General features: G+C 29.5%; 1 protein-coding gene across 2 annotated transcripts; it reads right to left on the reverse strand.

The window, feature by feature from the left end:
• Positions 1–12: 12 nt before the first annotated feature.
• Positions 13–15,339, reverse strand: LOC130669167 (aquaporin AQPAn.G-like). 2 transcript variants are annotated; one of them, XM_057471927.1, is made up of 5 exons: positions 14,902–15,339; positions 14,562–14,658; positions 7,466–7,659; positions 635–778; positions 13–553 (listed from the first exon to the last, which is right to left on the reverse strand). In XM_057471927.1, exons 1-5 carry the CDS (start codon positions 15,010–15,012, stop codon positions 152–154), a joined length of 948 nt encoding a protein of 315 aa, XP_057327910.1. In that variant the 5' UTR covers positions 15,013–15,339; the 3' UTR covers positions 13–151. The 2 variants fall into 2 exon arrangements, with proteins under 2 accessions (XP_057327910.1, XP_057327911.1); XM_057471928.1 differs by lacking the exons at positions 14,562–14,658; positions 14,902–15,339 and adding an exon at positions 8,192–8,374.
• Between the last annotated feature and the right edge of the window lie 1,014 nt (positions 15,340–16,353).

Consider the following 16,353-nt stretch of genomic DNA (forward strand, 5'->3'; position numbering starts at 1 on the left):
TATTTGACCATAAAATATTAAGTTGGGATAAAATTTAAAAATTAATTTAAATAAACCGCGAAAATTTTTTATGTAAAAAATAATAAGAGCTGCATAATTAAAAAACTAAAATTAAAAAAATCAATGCCCTAATCATCAGCCGTAAAATAATTTAAAAATCATAAGAAGCTTCGTCGTCATCCTTGGACTTGGCGCGTAGTCCCAATTTGTAAAGCCCACCGGCAACAATCCCGCCAATGACCGGACCGACCCAATAAATCCATTGATGAGTCCAAGATCCAAGAATCACCGCAGGCCCAAAAGACCTCGCGGGATTCATGCTGCTGCCCGTGACAGGAACCGCGGCCATATGAGCGACAGTTATTGTCAGCCCGATGGCCAAAGGGGCCCAGCCGACGGTATCGCGACGTTTCGGATCAGTGGTTGCGTGGACGACGAGGACCAAAAGAAATGTCACTATTGCCTCCATTAGAATTCCCTGACCACTGTCTATACCGTCACCCAATGACGTCGCTCCTATTCCGTGGGAGGTAATCGCCGGCGGTATGACGACCTGCGCACAAAAATTGGCAATTAATAGAATAAAAAAAAAATTTCTTAAGCCTTCAAACGAAATAATAACAAAAAAATTTACTTTCAAAACAGCAGCACCAGCAATAGCACCACAACATTGACAAACAATATAACAAATAGCTCTCAACAATGAACATTTACCACTAACGACAAGACCCGCCGTGACCGCAGGGTTCACATGACATCCAGACACTGGTCCCAACACCTGCAAGTACAGTAATTAATTTATTTAATAACTGGTCATTAATGAATGAATAAATTTAATTATATTTATTAGAGTACTCTCTAAATTAACTATTTAAACTTCTATTTGGCGAAACAGACACCACTTGGTCTGATGGGTCTCGAATGCTCGGACCCGGCAACCCAGTTCTCATACACGACAGCAAGGTCTTCAGCAGCCCCAGGCTATTCTTTGAGCACATATGCGCTAACATGTTACCTATTGCGTAATTCTCTTCATTCGATTTATTTTACTTTTTTTTTTTGCTTATTTTTTATTATTATTTTTACCTCGTGTCCTTTTTTCTATAATTAATTATTCATTCTAAACAATTAGACCATTCATTATTTTTCATCAAATTTCTTATACTCCAATTACAAATAAATAAATAAATAAATAAATAAATTAGTATGCAATTAGATGATTTTTTTTCAAATAATTAGTAAAATTTTTTATAAATTTAAATCATCAATTTAATGACAGGGTCCCGCATTTACATGTTTAGATTTTTTTATAAAAAACTGACTCCAATTATATATAAAAAAATTTATATATATATAATTAATAATTAATATGAAAAATAATAATTTAATTTATAGATTTAAATAACAAAATAGTTTTTATGACGACAGGGGCTGCGATGTCCTCGAGTAAGTGAGCGCACTTTTGCGTTTGTTTGTATTTTTATATTACTATATGTATATATATGTATATAAAAGCCTCTCTCGAAGAATTAGTTGGCAATTTTTGTGCCCCGAGGGTATGTTGACCTACAGCCCCCAGACATTATATTCGCTTACTAAAATAACTTTTACGCTGATATATATTTTTATTTTACCATTAAGGGAACCCTATCTTATATTTATCAATTACCCTTTTAATTGAATTTAAAATACATATATTTAAAAAAATATCATTCATACATTTATTATTATTATTATCATTATTATTATTATTATTATTTATTGTTTTAAGGCCATGGAGTCATAGCTCCTTGCGGACCTCCAAAATACATTACAATGAATGTTAATTAACAAAAGTAGTGTAATACAGATATTAGTAATACATTATACATATGATATATACACTGTAAAAAGAGCGGTGTTAAAAATGGACTCATTTTAACTCCGCCCGGTGTTAAAATTAAATTAAACCGGTGTAGGAGGAGTAATTCACCGGTGTTAAAAATACCGGTGTTAAATCAGAGTAACCGGTGTAAAAGCGGAGTAAAATCGGTGTAAAAGCGGGGTAACCGGTGTAAAAACGGAGTAATATCGGTGTAAAAGTGGGGTAACAGGTGTAAAAGTGGAGTAATGTCGGTGTAAAAGCGGGGTAAATTGCGTCCGCTTGGAGTATTAACTTTAAAGATTATAAAACACAAAAAATGTCAGTTCTCTATGAAAATTAATAAAGAATATTATTTATTAACAATTACAGTGATCGAGTAAGTAAAAATATTCACAAAGTAAAATATTTTAACACCGGTAAAGAATATCTACACCGGCGGCGGCGTTATTTTAACACCGATCTAGAATATTTACATCGGCAGCGGTGTTATTTTAACACCGGAGAATTTTTTTTAACACCGGTACAGAATATTTACACCGGCAGCGGCGTTATTTTCACACCGCTTTCGGGGGTAAATTTAACACCGATAATTTTAACACCTACACCGATTGGACTTACCCCGGTAATTTTTTACAGTGTACACTGTAAAAAGAGCGGTGTTAAAAGTGGACTCGTTTTAACACCGCCCGGTGTAAAAATGAAATTACACCGGTGTAGGAGGAGTAATACACCGGTGTTAGAAATACCGGTGTTAAATCGGGGTAACCGGTGTAAAAGTGGGGTAACAGGTGTAAAAGTGGAGTAATGTCGGTGTAAAAGCGGGGTAAATTGCGTCCGCCTGGAGTATTAACTTTGAAGATTATAAAACACAAAAAATGTCAGTTCTTTATAAAAATAAATAAAAAATATCATTTATTAACAAGTATAGTGATCGAGTAAGTAAAAATATTCACAAAGTAAAATATTTTAACACCGGTAAAGAATATTTACACCGGCGGCGGCATTATTTTAACACCGGTCTAGAATATTTACATCGGCAGCGGTGTTATTTTAACACCGGAGAATTTTTTTTAACACCGGTACAGAATATTTACACCGGCAGCGGCGTTATTTTCACACCGCTTTCGGGGGTAAATTTAACACCGATAATTTTAACACCTACACCGATTGGACTTACCCCGGTAATTTTTTACAGTGTACACTGTAAAAAGAGCGGTGTTAAAAGTGGACTCGTTTTAACACCGCCCGGTGTAAAAATGAAATTACACCGGTGTAGGAGGAGTAATACACCGGTGTTAGAAATACCGGTGTTAAATCGGGGTAACCGGTGTAAAAGTGGGGTAACAGGTGTAAAAGTGGAGTAATGTCGGTGTAAAAGCGGGGTAAATTGCGTCCGCCTGGAGTATTAACTTTGAAGATTATAAAACACAAAAAATGTCAGTTCTTTATAAAAATAAATAAAAAATATCATTTATTAACAAGTATAGTGATCGAGTAAGTAAAAATATTCACAAAGTAAAATATTTTAACACCGGTAAAGAATATTTACACCGGCGGCGGCATTATTTTAACACCGGTCTAGAATATTTACATCGGCAGCGGTGTTATTTTAACACCGGAGAATTTTTTTTAACACCGGTACAGAATATTTACACCGGCAGCGGCGTTATTTTCACACCGCTTTCGGGGGTAAATTTAACACCGATAATTTTAACACCTACACCGATTGGACTTACCCCGGTGATTTTTTACAGTGTACACTGTAAAAAGAGCGGTGTTAAAAGTGAACTCGTTTTAACACCGCCCGGTGTAAAAATGAAATTACACCGGTGTAGGAGGAGTAATATATCGGTGTTAGAAATACCGGTGTTAAATCGGGGTAACCGGTGTAAAAGTGGGGTAGCAGGTGTAAAAGTGGAGTAATGTCGGTGTAAAAGCGGGGTAAATTGCGTCCGCCTGGAGTATTAACTTTGAAGATTATAAAACACAAAAAATGTCAGTTCTTTATAAAAATAAATAAAAAATATCATTTATTAACAAGTATAGTGATCGAGTAAGTAAAAATATTCACAAAGTAAAGTATTTTAACACCGGTCTAGAATATCTACACCGGCGGCGGCATTATTTTAACACCGGTCTAGAATATTTACACCGCTTTCGGGGGTAAATTTAACACTGATAATTTTAACACCTACACCGCTTGGACTTACCCCGGTGATTTTTTACAGTGTAATACATACATCAATACATCACTCCATCATCAAGTAGAAAATTTCATTAGAGATTTTGACCAAATCACGCATTCTCTTCGCTCAACAAGAACTCAAAACACGCTTTACGGATTTATTTATGATTTATTTATTTATTTATTATTTATTGATGTTTACATTACGTCACTTTAATATAATAAATATCATATATATTATTTATTGTAAAAATAATTTATGAGATTGTAGGGAAAAGCTGAGATAAGAGAGCAATTTATCACGATATACAGCAAAACTAATCACGGGTGTTGATCGCGGATAAATTTATCGTGCGAGGTGTTAATGTGAATTTAAATTAAGACTTTGTCTCTTATTTGTTGCGGATTTTAGCTCCAGGCATCGGCCACTTTGCCATTGCGCTGTACCTACACTACTTACTACTGCAATTTAGCGGTCGAGGACGCACACGCGTCGCTTATATTTAAATAATACACATATTTATTTATTTACAATAAACGACAATTAAAATGAACGTTGGGAAATAAGACGTCTTAGTTTTGATTGATTAGTTTGATAACAATGACTTGTGTGTCAATAATAAATTGTTGACTTAATTAAGATGCATTCAAGTGCTCAATTGGAGATAATGATAATTGTGTTGGTTTAGATGAATGCGCGCCAAGATTTAAATAAACATTAATATTTATTTTTTTTTGAATTCAAAAATCGGACAATGATCCGACTGAATTACGTCAGTTGCATTATTGGCGGGAGCGGTCTTTTATTCAAATTTTTATTAACTAGTAACAAGTAACTCCGGTTAATTACCTTGTAAAATGTATATTAAAATTAGTATTTAAATTTTATTTAAATATTTTTTTGTCAAAGGTCAAATTTAAAAAAAAAAATAAATAAATAAAAACGGCCCAACCTTTAGGACAAAAGTACATATTAAAGTATTTTAAATTCAAATTGACACTCCTCTTACTATATATAATAATAATTTATATTTTACTGCAAGTGTAAGATTCGCGATGAAGAATCGCTCGAGGCATTTTCGCGGCACGCGATTCCACATTACACTTGTGTACATTCATGTATATTACATACCTAAGTATACAAGTACATATTAATATACTTATATATATAAGCACTCGATCAACCGAACCGATTTAATCGCAATAAATTAAAGATTACGTAAAAAAACTAATGAAACGCGCGTGTTTTTTTAAAAAAAAGTCTAAACTGCGAAACAAGCCGCGATAAATTAACGCGGGTTAATTGTTTATTTAAATTTCGGCGGAGTAAATGATTGAAGTTTAAAGAAGTGGTTTAAATTGTTTGTTTACTTTTGAATAAGTTGATGAGTCATGAAAAAGAGTTTAAATGTTACAAGGAGTGAAGTAAAAAATACAAGCCTTTGAGAGGGAAAGGCAAGTGCACGGATGCAGAGCACTCGTGGACATCGTCTTGGTCGGGTAAAGGAGTTTTACGAGTCGGAAAGAGGAGAATGAGTGGATGTAGTAGGTTGTCAGAGCCTCCGGGGCAAATTGCACCATCCGACAGTTAGACCCCTTGGGCGAATCCGCGGCCTTATTTACCCTTCTCTTGTCTATGTTACACTATTATATATATATATATATATACATACTGCCAGTACTTTAACGCGATATATGATAATCTAATTCGTTACTCGTGTCAACGGATATCCCACTCCCCGGGCGGTTTTTTCGTCTTGTAAATATATTTATATTTACTATTAATACTCTATTATGTATTGTACTTAAAGTATTGAAGATTAAGGATCGGGATTGTGTATTAAGAAGAATTATCGCTTCTTGATGAGAAACGATCTCATGAAAAATATAAATATAGACGATGGTAAAACGCCCACGGTTATTTTTAGTAAATTACGTAATCATAGACTCGTGTGGTCATACTCGACATTTGTCAATCCCCTGACGATTAATGAGTCTAAATTACATGTAATAATTATTTTTTTATTGTGTTTATTTATTTATTTATTTATTTTTTAAAAAGTTCATTAAATTTCTGTGTAAAAAAATATTTTATTTTTGTAATAAAAAATATTATGTCACTATTTAATTTTTTTTTTTTTTTAAACGACTATTAGATTAGATTTGATTGATTTGATTGTTCGATTATGTAAAACTAATAACTATGTGTGCGTAATATATGTTTGAAATGATGGAATAGTAGGGGATGCTTTCTCTTTACTCTTCATTTACCAAAAGGTTAAATCTTAATATTTTTTTTTTATTACGTATTTTAATAAATAAGTTTTGATAAAAAAATATATTTTCGGTGTAATGATTTAATTGGGATGTCAAATATAAAATGTAAATAATAATAATAATAAAAAGTAGCATAATAGTGACATTTACATTTAATTATCCCGACCTTATCGTCTTAGTGTACATTGTCATTGGTACAAATTTGTTGACACGAAGGCGTACGTCTGCATACTCAGGGATTGATCGCGAGTGACTTTGCACACCAAAACTTCGTGTCTTACATGTAATGCATTCGCTCCTCAACGAAGGTAATAAATTCTTTCGGGGCCGAGGTCACCTGAGATCTCTGTACCGGCATATGCTCGCTAATTTAAAAGGACTCTTTTCTTCCTCCCAATTACTCTTCCCTCTATTTTCATATATTTTAAATTTGAATTTTTATCTCTCCCCTTTACTCCGCACTCTCCTAATCCCCATCAACGCAATTATACTTTTACTCGGGCTAATAATTAGTAATTACTAATTAATATTTGCAGGAGCTGATAAAAAATGAGATTGGATCTAAATAATAAATCAAATTTTTTTTTTTAAAATTCGATCCGATTGTTTTTTACCTTTCATTTAATTATATATCTGGGAAATTATATATTATTGTAATAAAACAAAATGAAGATGAAAAAAGATAAAATGTTACAACTTATAATTTATAATCAACTATAATATTAAATAAATAAATAAATATATTTTTTTATGTGAATTAAATTTAGTGAATGGGATTTTTGGTCTCTATCGCGGTAACTCTTTCTCTTAATGCGTGAGGTCAACGGCGATTATCTCAAGGAACTCATCATCGGTAACATTTATCTAGTATTTACATACATATATATATATTTTTTTAACTTTTATTTGCAATCTCGACCACGTGGAATATTTAGATTTTTATATTTTTATAGAATATCTAACGTCGCAAGGTTGCCGCGTGTTTTGAATGTTAAATAAATATATATATATTTATATAGTACAGCAAACATATATATATGTATATATTTATTCACTTAATAAAATTTATATTCAGATCATTTTTTAATGCAGACAAATAAAATAGAGGAAGTAAAAAATATATAAATTTTTTTTTTTACCTGAGCTAGTGCAGCAACTGCGAGACCAAATGTAAATGCGATGTGAATTACTGTCGGTGGTTTTGTTTCCTCCCATGTGATGCATGATGCACATCCAATTAAAACCAATAAAAATGTACCGAGTGCTTCACTGAATAGTGGAACTAAGAACTCGATTTTAGAAACTTCTTCTAATCCTAAGAAATCTTTCGCGCCTGGAAAAATTAAAAAATTTTTTTTAGTTCAAATTTCGGTGGTTTTTAAAAATAATTATTTTTGTGGTGAATAATAAAATAATTAAATTTATTTCGTGATGTTCAATTTGATCTGGTTGACCTTATCTTAATGGCGGGTATTATAATTAACGAACGATATGGACATGTAGGAGCAACTAACGTGGTATTATATGACTAGGTAAATAAATATATGTCAGTAGCCGGTTGTATTGCGGTGTCGTAGATAAAATAAAAATTCTTCAAAGCATTTAAGCGAGATAAAAATGGTTTTATTGTAATACCGATCAATTTATCGTCTTAATTACTTTTTTTATTTCTCAAATCTTAACTAATTAATTTTTTATTACACTCGTACCATTGACACGATCTACTTTTTTCAAATTTAAAATTTTCCATTCAACTTACTCGTTATTTATTTTTACTGACAAATCAAATTAAATTTTTTTTTAAAAAAAGTGTGTAAGTGATCATAAATTTTTTTTAGTCTAATAAATTAAATTTGCAAACATACCTTTCCACGATTTACTCATTTTTATCTAAATCCTCGTAAAGTGTCACCAAAAAATATTTTTTTATGAGAAAACAAAAAAAAAAAAAAAACAAGATCGGAACAAACGGTCACCAGTCAGTTGTTTTATATAAAAAAAAAAAACAAATTTTTAAACAAAAAAATCAAAACATGAGTACACGAGGGTACAGTTGGATTATCGAGTGCGCGACCCGCGATTTCGCCTTCATATATCGGCAAGTATCCCCCCTCGATCTCACTTTCCCTCTCCAGGAGATATCACACAGTGTTCCCCGTGTTATGTGTTATGTGTGCTTGATTCGTGTTATGTTATGTGTTCTCCATCGTATTATATCGTGTTCTGGGTCTTCTCGGACCATTTTACTCTCTACTCACTTCGTAACATCTTTCTTACCATCTCTTTCTCGATTACTCATCTCACCTTCGCTCAAAATCTCCCTAGACAAATGACACCCACATGTCTGTCCCTCGATTAATTTTAAACTAAATCAGTGTGTCACTCATTACTTTTATCAGAAATTACGGTCTTGTACATCGCATCGATTCTTATCATTACCCACATTAATTTTTTTTTAATTGAAATAAAAAAATGATTAAAAATTGAGATCTTAAATTATTGTTAGAAATTAAAAAAAATTAATGAATTGAAAAATGAAAAAATTTAATTATTTAATAGAAGATGACGCGTGCAATTAAAAATGTTAATAGTTAGTAATTTAGATTTTTTTTTCAAAAAAAATTTCGAGTCATGTCGTATAATATGAGATATTAATTAAGCGAAAAAAAAAAGTAATTGAAATTTAATTGAAGTAGCAGTAAGTAAATAAAAGAGACTGTTATATTAGTAGCGGTAGCTAAGTAAACAGTCGTCCACCTGCGGTTTTGACCCGGTTATAATATATATCCACATATATTACATCAAGTGTACTCGAGCATCTCAGAAAGTTAATTTGTAGATGATAATAAGAGCATTTGTAATAATGCCTGATATTATTCGAGCAAACAGTTCTCTAACCTTGTTCATACCACTCATATAAATTTTGATAATATGTTATAAATATATATATATGTCGACATAAAACTTGGAATTAAACAAAATTATTCAAATATTCAGAGATTCAAACACTTGTTCAGTGGCGGATGTCATGTTTTACTTACACTCGAACAATTTTTATTTTTAAAAATGTATGACAATTTAATTTGCCAGTAAATTATATTGCTAAAATTCAGTAAACAGATTTATCAAAATTTTTTTGGTGTTTCAAGTGCCGGCTTCTGTATTTGCTGGTAATTAATAATTAAATTTATATTATAGACAATTGGAAAATGGTTTTGACATAAGTCGTGTGGCCGTAGACAGGATAACTCATGACTGCTTCATCTGAAATAAAAAAACCAAAAAAAAATTTCTTTAGTACATAAGTTTATCTTAAATTCGAACGAAGGATTTTTTTTTTTCAGTTACTACTTATTTTTTAATTAAACTAAAAGAACAATTTTTGGCGAAAATCAGAGTTTTTTGATTGCACCTTTACCAAAAATTCCAAAATGAATATTTTGTTCATCCCTTCGTTCAAATCCAAACTCATGTACTGAAGAAATTATTTTGGTTTTTCTATTTCAGATGAGGGAGTCATGTATCCTGCTTACGGCATGGAGACTTTTGAGGTGACTCGTCTCTCCCCACTACCATTGGCTTATTTTTCAATATTTTCTTATGAAAATTTAGCAGAACATTCTTGGGATGATGCTTAATAATGTCCCAAATTTTCAAAATTTTTATAAAGAAGATACTCTGAGAAAAAAAATCACAAAAATATCCTCTTTTTTTTTTGTATCTCAGACTAGCTTCCTCCGTTGATTAAATAAATTTTCATATAAATAATTTTTTTTTGAATGCCGTAAGATGGACAGTGTAGGGGATAAAGGATTGAACTCAGAGGTTCCTGGTTCGAGCCCAGGCCGCGATATTTTTATTTATTTTTTAATTATGCGTACTTCAGTACAAAAAATAAAATTAATCACAAAAATTATTTTTTAACTGTAAAAAAAAAAATTTAATTGATCTAGATACACGCAGATAATTTTTGAGTAACAATTACCCATAAAGTTTCGTACTGTAAGGACATCTAGCCAGTAACTAAATTTTTATTATGTTGTTTGTAAAAATCGCACTTCATTTACATGCTGCCAAGTATATATTTACAATGGGCATGGGAAAAATTTATATATTTACCAAATATCTCCACAGTATCAAACTTTTCAGGTAATTTTTACTAAAATTTTTTCTGCGCGTAGGGAACACGCGAAAGATGATAAATATCACGAATTTCATTGTTTTTGAACGGTAATTATTTTTTTACCGCATCGGAGACGTGCAATAAAAAACTTTAGATACTTGAAATAACACTGATTTAATTTATTTTCAAGGAAACACAAAGGAATTATAAATTACTAGGTAATAGTTAATAGTTAATAGTAAATATCTTGGATATAATCTTTGTCTCGTCAATCATTAAGATGCGCAGTCAGTTGTAATCTTATATATTTAATTTTATTCTCGATACTTGGAGAAAAATTAAAAGACGATTATAAATTAAGTCATCAGAAAAATTACAAATTTAAAATATGAATCAGGAATTTTTAACCGGCAACGACGTAGTGGAAAATATTGGAGTAAGATAATAAATGTAATTGTAGATTGTTTAAATAATAAATAAATAAATATAGTAAAGGTATATGTATGAATATAAAAAACAAATATTGCATGTCAGTAACAATGAGATGGTATCAGTGTCGAGGAAACTTAGGGTTAAGGTTGACTCGTCAGGTGTAATATTAACGCGTTAGTTAGATACTGTTACATAAAACTTCAAGAGCATCATCACCGTAGCATGCAATTGTTGATTAAATTTTACTGATGAACAACTCACCGGCTGTCGTAAATACCATTTAGTTACGTTTCAAATTACCATTTATTGCGCTATTACCGACTCAACATTACGATAACTGGGCATAAAAAAAAAAAGGATTTGTTGACATAAAAAAATTTTTCATTATGAAATTAAAAGGAAAATTTTCACGATACGGAAGTTAGCAGACAGTTAAGAATTTTCGAATTTTTGTTTCAACGACTTAATTTAAAAAAAAAATAAAAATATGCACATGTAGAAAATTTTAAAAACTACATGTGCAATTTTTTCAAATATTTTTTTTTTATAATTTATTGTTTAAAAAAAAATCAAAAAATTATTGGACGTCGGCTAACTTCAGTATCATAAATTTTCACGATCGGAAGTTAGCCGACGTCTGAGAATTTTTGGATTTTTTTTTACACGATAAATTACAGAAAAAAAATATTTAAAAAAATTGCATGTATAGTTTTGGAAATTTTCTACATGTGCATTTTTTTGGTTTTTTTTTTTTGTAATTCATTTGTTGAAAAAAAAATCCGAAAATTTTTAATTGACAACTTTAGGATCATAAATTTTCTAAGGGCTTGAAAATTTTTTCATTTCATGCGGAAAAATTCTTAGGTCAAGTAAAAATTTTCTTTGGGCGGGTAAAATTTTTTACTTCAAAAACTCCTTTTTTTGGGTGTAAAAAAAAAATAATTAAAAAGTGATTATTGTTATCATTATCATATATTTAGTTATTTAACATTTATATAAAATTAATGGATACAATTGAAATATTAATGGGCGTTGAAATATTTTTTACTATTTCCTGACAAATATTTATTTATATTTTTTTATGTTATAATTTTTAGTAAATAAATTTACCGGAAATATACTAATGTATTAGGTGACTCAGTGATGATTATTTAATGACGTTTAAGCTGCGTATTTATTTTAATAAATTTTTAATGGTAAATTTAATTATTTTTTTTGTTATTACTTAATAATATATTTATTTAACAAAAATAAAAAAAAGATTAACCAGTAAATCCAGTAATTTAATAATAAAATTTTATTGTAAAAAAATCTTATGAATAAAAAAAATTTATTGTGTACGTGTATGCTGAAAGCAAAACTAAGAGAGCTATTACCCTAGGCAATAAACTTGCGACATTATTTTTCAGTGTCCAGTGTCCTCAACTTTGTGGTGTCTGCAATTTTACTTAAAATCTTAAATTTTACGGCAAATAAAACTTTGGCTTCCAGGAACATTTACAAGGACAAAAATTAAGCAATCAGTGGAAATTTTTTTTTTTCAAGGATTGTCAAAATAATTCAAAAATGATCTGATTAAAGTTAAATAAATATTGTCATAATTTATAAGACTTAATTTTATGAGGGTGAATGTAGCAGACGAGACGAATTTCAAATTACAAATAAACAAATTAAACAATTAAAAATATAAAAATGAAAAAAATGCACATTCGAATTTTCAAATTTTATAAATGCGCATTTTTTTTTTTTTTTAATTTTTAAAATTAATGATCGTCAGCTACATTCACACTCATGATACTGAAGTTAGCAGACAATTAAAAGTTTTTTGATTTTTTTTTAACAATTAAATTTGAATAAAAAAAAAAAAAAAAAAATATGCACGTGTAGAAAATTTAAAAGACTACAAGTGCATTTTTTTTTAATATTTTTTTTTTATGATTTATCATTTTTTTTTAAATCCATAAATTATTAGTTGGCTAATTTGTGAAACTGAAGTTAACTGACGTCTAATAATTTTTGGATTTTTTTTAAAAACGATAAATTATAAAAAAAAAAATATTTTAAAAAATTGCACCTGTAGTTTTTTTAATTTTCTACATGTGCATTTTTTTAGTTTATTTTTTCTTCAAATTTAATTGTCCAAAAAAAAAATCCAAAAATTTTTAATTGTCTGCTAACTTCAGGATCGTGCTAATTTCGGTATTCACACCCATCTTAATTTTTATTATTATAAATTTTAAAATAATGGCGGCAAAATATTTTTCTTTGCGGATACGAAGTTGTTTTTTTTTTTTTTTAATGAATAATTTTAATTAGATCTGATAATTGTTGGATAAAGATTGAGATTAGATGCAGAAAAAAATTTACGTAAGAGTTGTGAAAAAAAATGTATTGTTTTATAAAATTAGCGGTTTTGAGTAAAATTTTGAATGGTGGGTTTTGTGATATAAATTTTATTATTTTTATGTCATAACAGGGGATCAAGGTCAAAGTTGTAAGAACAGAATATGTAATGGCCCGTTGACGATGAGTCGTCAGTTTGTTTTTTATGGCGTAGTAGATTTATAATTTATTTATATTTTCAATTTAATCGACAACGTGAGAAACTCGACTAACTTTTTATTAACCGGTTTTGCTTTTTTAGTCTTATAGTTACCAAATATTGTTTGAGTTATTAAACGCATGTTCAAACAGTAGAGATTCGCTTCTTATTTTTTTATTTTTCAAATTTAAAAAATATTTTTTACAGAGTTTCTATCCTGCGCAAAAAATGTTGACTGTAGAGTGCGCTACAACTTGGGTCGATTTATTCAAACTCCATCGGTACGGTCGAAATTTATTCAAAATTTTTTTTTAGTAATCGAATAATTAATTAATTATAAAAAAAAATTATTTTTGATTCATTAAGAGAACTCGCTGATTTTAAATAATTAAAGTATTTTTTTGTTAATTAATCTGGCATTGAATAAATGGAGTCGATGTCATTCGTAAGTGGCACTAATTATATTTTAATCAAAAAATTAATATTAATTATTAATTAATCACGCAATAAATAGACCAATAGACTAGAGATAAATTTCTATTAATTTTTATTTTTTATGTCAACTAAATTGGAATTTAAAAATAAATTAATCATTAATTTAATTATAAGAAGAGGTAAAATGGACAGTACAAAATTATATGATACTGAAGTTAGCCGACATTTAAAAATTTTTGAATTTTCGTTTTTCAATAAATCAATTGCAAAAAAATAATATAAAAATATGCACATGTAGAAAATTTAAAAAACTACAGGTGCAATTTTTTCAAATATTTTTTTTTAATATTTTATCGTCTAAAAAAAAATCCAAAAATTATTAGACGTCTGCTAACTTCAGTATTATCAAAATTATCAATATTTTTTAAAAAATTGATTTAAAAAAAAATGAAAAATTAATTAATTATTTGAGTGTCCATTTTACCCCATTGCAGTAAAAATGAAAATTAATTATAAAACATTGATTATTTTTATTCAAATTATTCAAATTATCGACTTGGATATTAACCAAAATTAAATTAAAAATTCTAATTACGGTTCCGAAAAATCACCAGAACTGTGACAATTTATTTTAAAAAATCGGTTTTTGAAAAAATTTTTATAAAAATAGTAAACAAAAAATAGAATTTAAATTAAAACTTACGTCCTTTATAAGAATTCGCATCCTGCTCACTCACTGAATCATCAATCGGAGTCTCAGGGACTGGAACAACCGTCGCAATGTTCATAGCAGCCGGCGTCTTGTAAAAAAAAGTATCCATTAAATAAATTAAAAAATTTTTCCATACAGAAAAAGAAAAATCCAAACAATTTTCCAATGATTGAGATGTCAGAGTAAAATTGCGTAATTATTTAAATAAAAGTTTCCCGTTTTAAACGTTTCCGTTGCCGCGGCTTATTTTCCATCACATCAATAACGGCCTCATATCTTGACAATTTATTAAAGTAATGAATAAAAACATATCTATATATATTTAACTTACAATAAAAACAACGCGCCTTTGAGCGGCGTTATTATAAGCGTGATGATGGCCAACAAACTCTCGCCAAAGTTGCAGATACGACTCGCGTTTACCAACTGGCTTAGCAGGCATTCCACAGCAAACCAGAACAGGATTTAACCCTTACTATAATGCCTCATTCACGGCATTCCGAGCCCCTATTATTCACTTCCCCAACGATTCTCTTTACAATTCAAACTGGAATTCTACCCCAATAACGACGCAATAGAATTACATGTTCTCGTTTTGTAATTTGATATTTTCTACAGAAGTTTATCGGAAATTAAAGTAATAACCCGTCATCCGATATCCATCATGGCCGTGACGTTCGATCTGGAGCAACTCCACACATTACACAATTAAAATTAATAATATTTGTTTTACGTTTTATTATAACTGCTCGCAATTGACAAACGTATAAAATAACCGTAAACGATCCACCTGGGACATGTGTAAACGATGTGTCTATTAAATACATACCGCAACCTTGACACTAGAAAATTATTTCTGCATTGTCACATGATCTCGCTGTGCGTGATAAAAAATATCATGTTCGATTGTTATCTGCAGCAAAATGAAAAATAATTAAATATTAATTAACGGAAAAATTCAAATGCAAATTTAAATTCAAATTCAAATTAAAAAGTGAATTTTAGATAAAAAAACAATTTCTTTTTTTTTTTTAAATTACTTCCGATACACGGGCAGTTACGTGAGTTATTATCGGACATTAATCAAGATTGCGGGTAAAAATATATGAAGATGTGATTTGCATTTTAGGTCGTGCTTTCTAGTTAACGCTGGATCTTTTGTATTTTAGATCTTTCTTTATCTTTTTCAAGGACTTCCTATTAAAAATAAAAAAATCCAATGAAAAATAAATTTTTTTTTTTTAAACCAAATTTCGCTGTATTGACGTCTAATAATTTTTTTAAAAATTATTACTTACAAAATAACTTCCCTTTTTTTTAAATTTTCAATTTTCATGGCGGGAAATATTTGAAAAATTCCGCCTTTTTTTTATTTTCTACATGAGGTTTTTTTTAATTGATTTCGGAAAAAAAAAAATCAAAAAATTGTAAATTGTCTTCTAATTACGGGATCATAATTTTTAATCACGTGATCTAGAGGAAAATGGGGAAAATTTGGCTACAGCGAAATTTGGTTTAAAAAAAAACATTTATCTCATTTTCCTCTAGATCACGTGATTAAAAATTATGATCCCGTAATTAGAAGACACTTAACAATTTTTGGATTTTTTTTTCCGAAATCAATTAAAAAAAACCTCATGTAAAAAATAAAAAAAAGGCGGAATTTTTTAAATATTTCCCGCCATGAAAATTTAAAATTTAAAACAACAGAAGTTATTTCCCAAGTGATGATTTTAAAAAAAATTCAAAAATTATTAGACGTCAACTGACTTCAGTATCATCG

The sequence above is a fragment of the Microplitis mediator genome, chromosome 5, assembly GCF_029852145.1.
Source record: "Microplitis mediator isolate UGA2020A chromosome 5, iyMicMedi2.1, whole genome shotgun sequence".
In the NCBI taxonomy this organism is placed as follows: Eukaryota; Metazoa; Arthropoda; class Insecta; order Hymenoptera; family Braconidae; genus Microplitis; species Microplitis mediator.

What these genes read in the sequence shown, in the direction of transcription:
- LOC130669167 (XM_057471927.1), bottom strand. Translation starts at nt 15,012, where the DNA reads ATGCCTGCTAAGCCAGTTGGTAAACGCGAGTCGTATCTGCAACTTTGG. An exon ending in TGCGAATTCTTATAAAGGAC is followed by an intron (nt 7,660 to 14,561) that starts GTAAGTTTTAAT and finishes TAATTTTTCCAG; the next exon opens with GCGCGAAAGATTTCTTAGGA. An exon ending in CAGTTGCTGCACTAGCTCAG is followed by an intron (nt 779 to 7,465) that starts GTAAAAAAAAAA and finishes CTGTACTTGCAG; the next exon opens with GTGTTGGGACCAGTGTCTGG.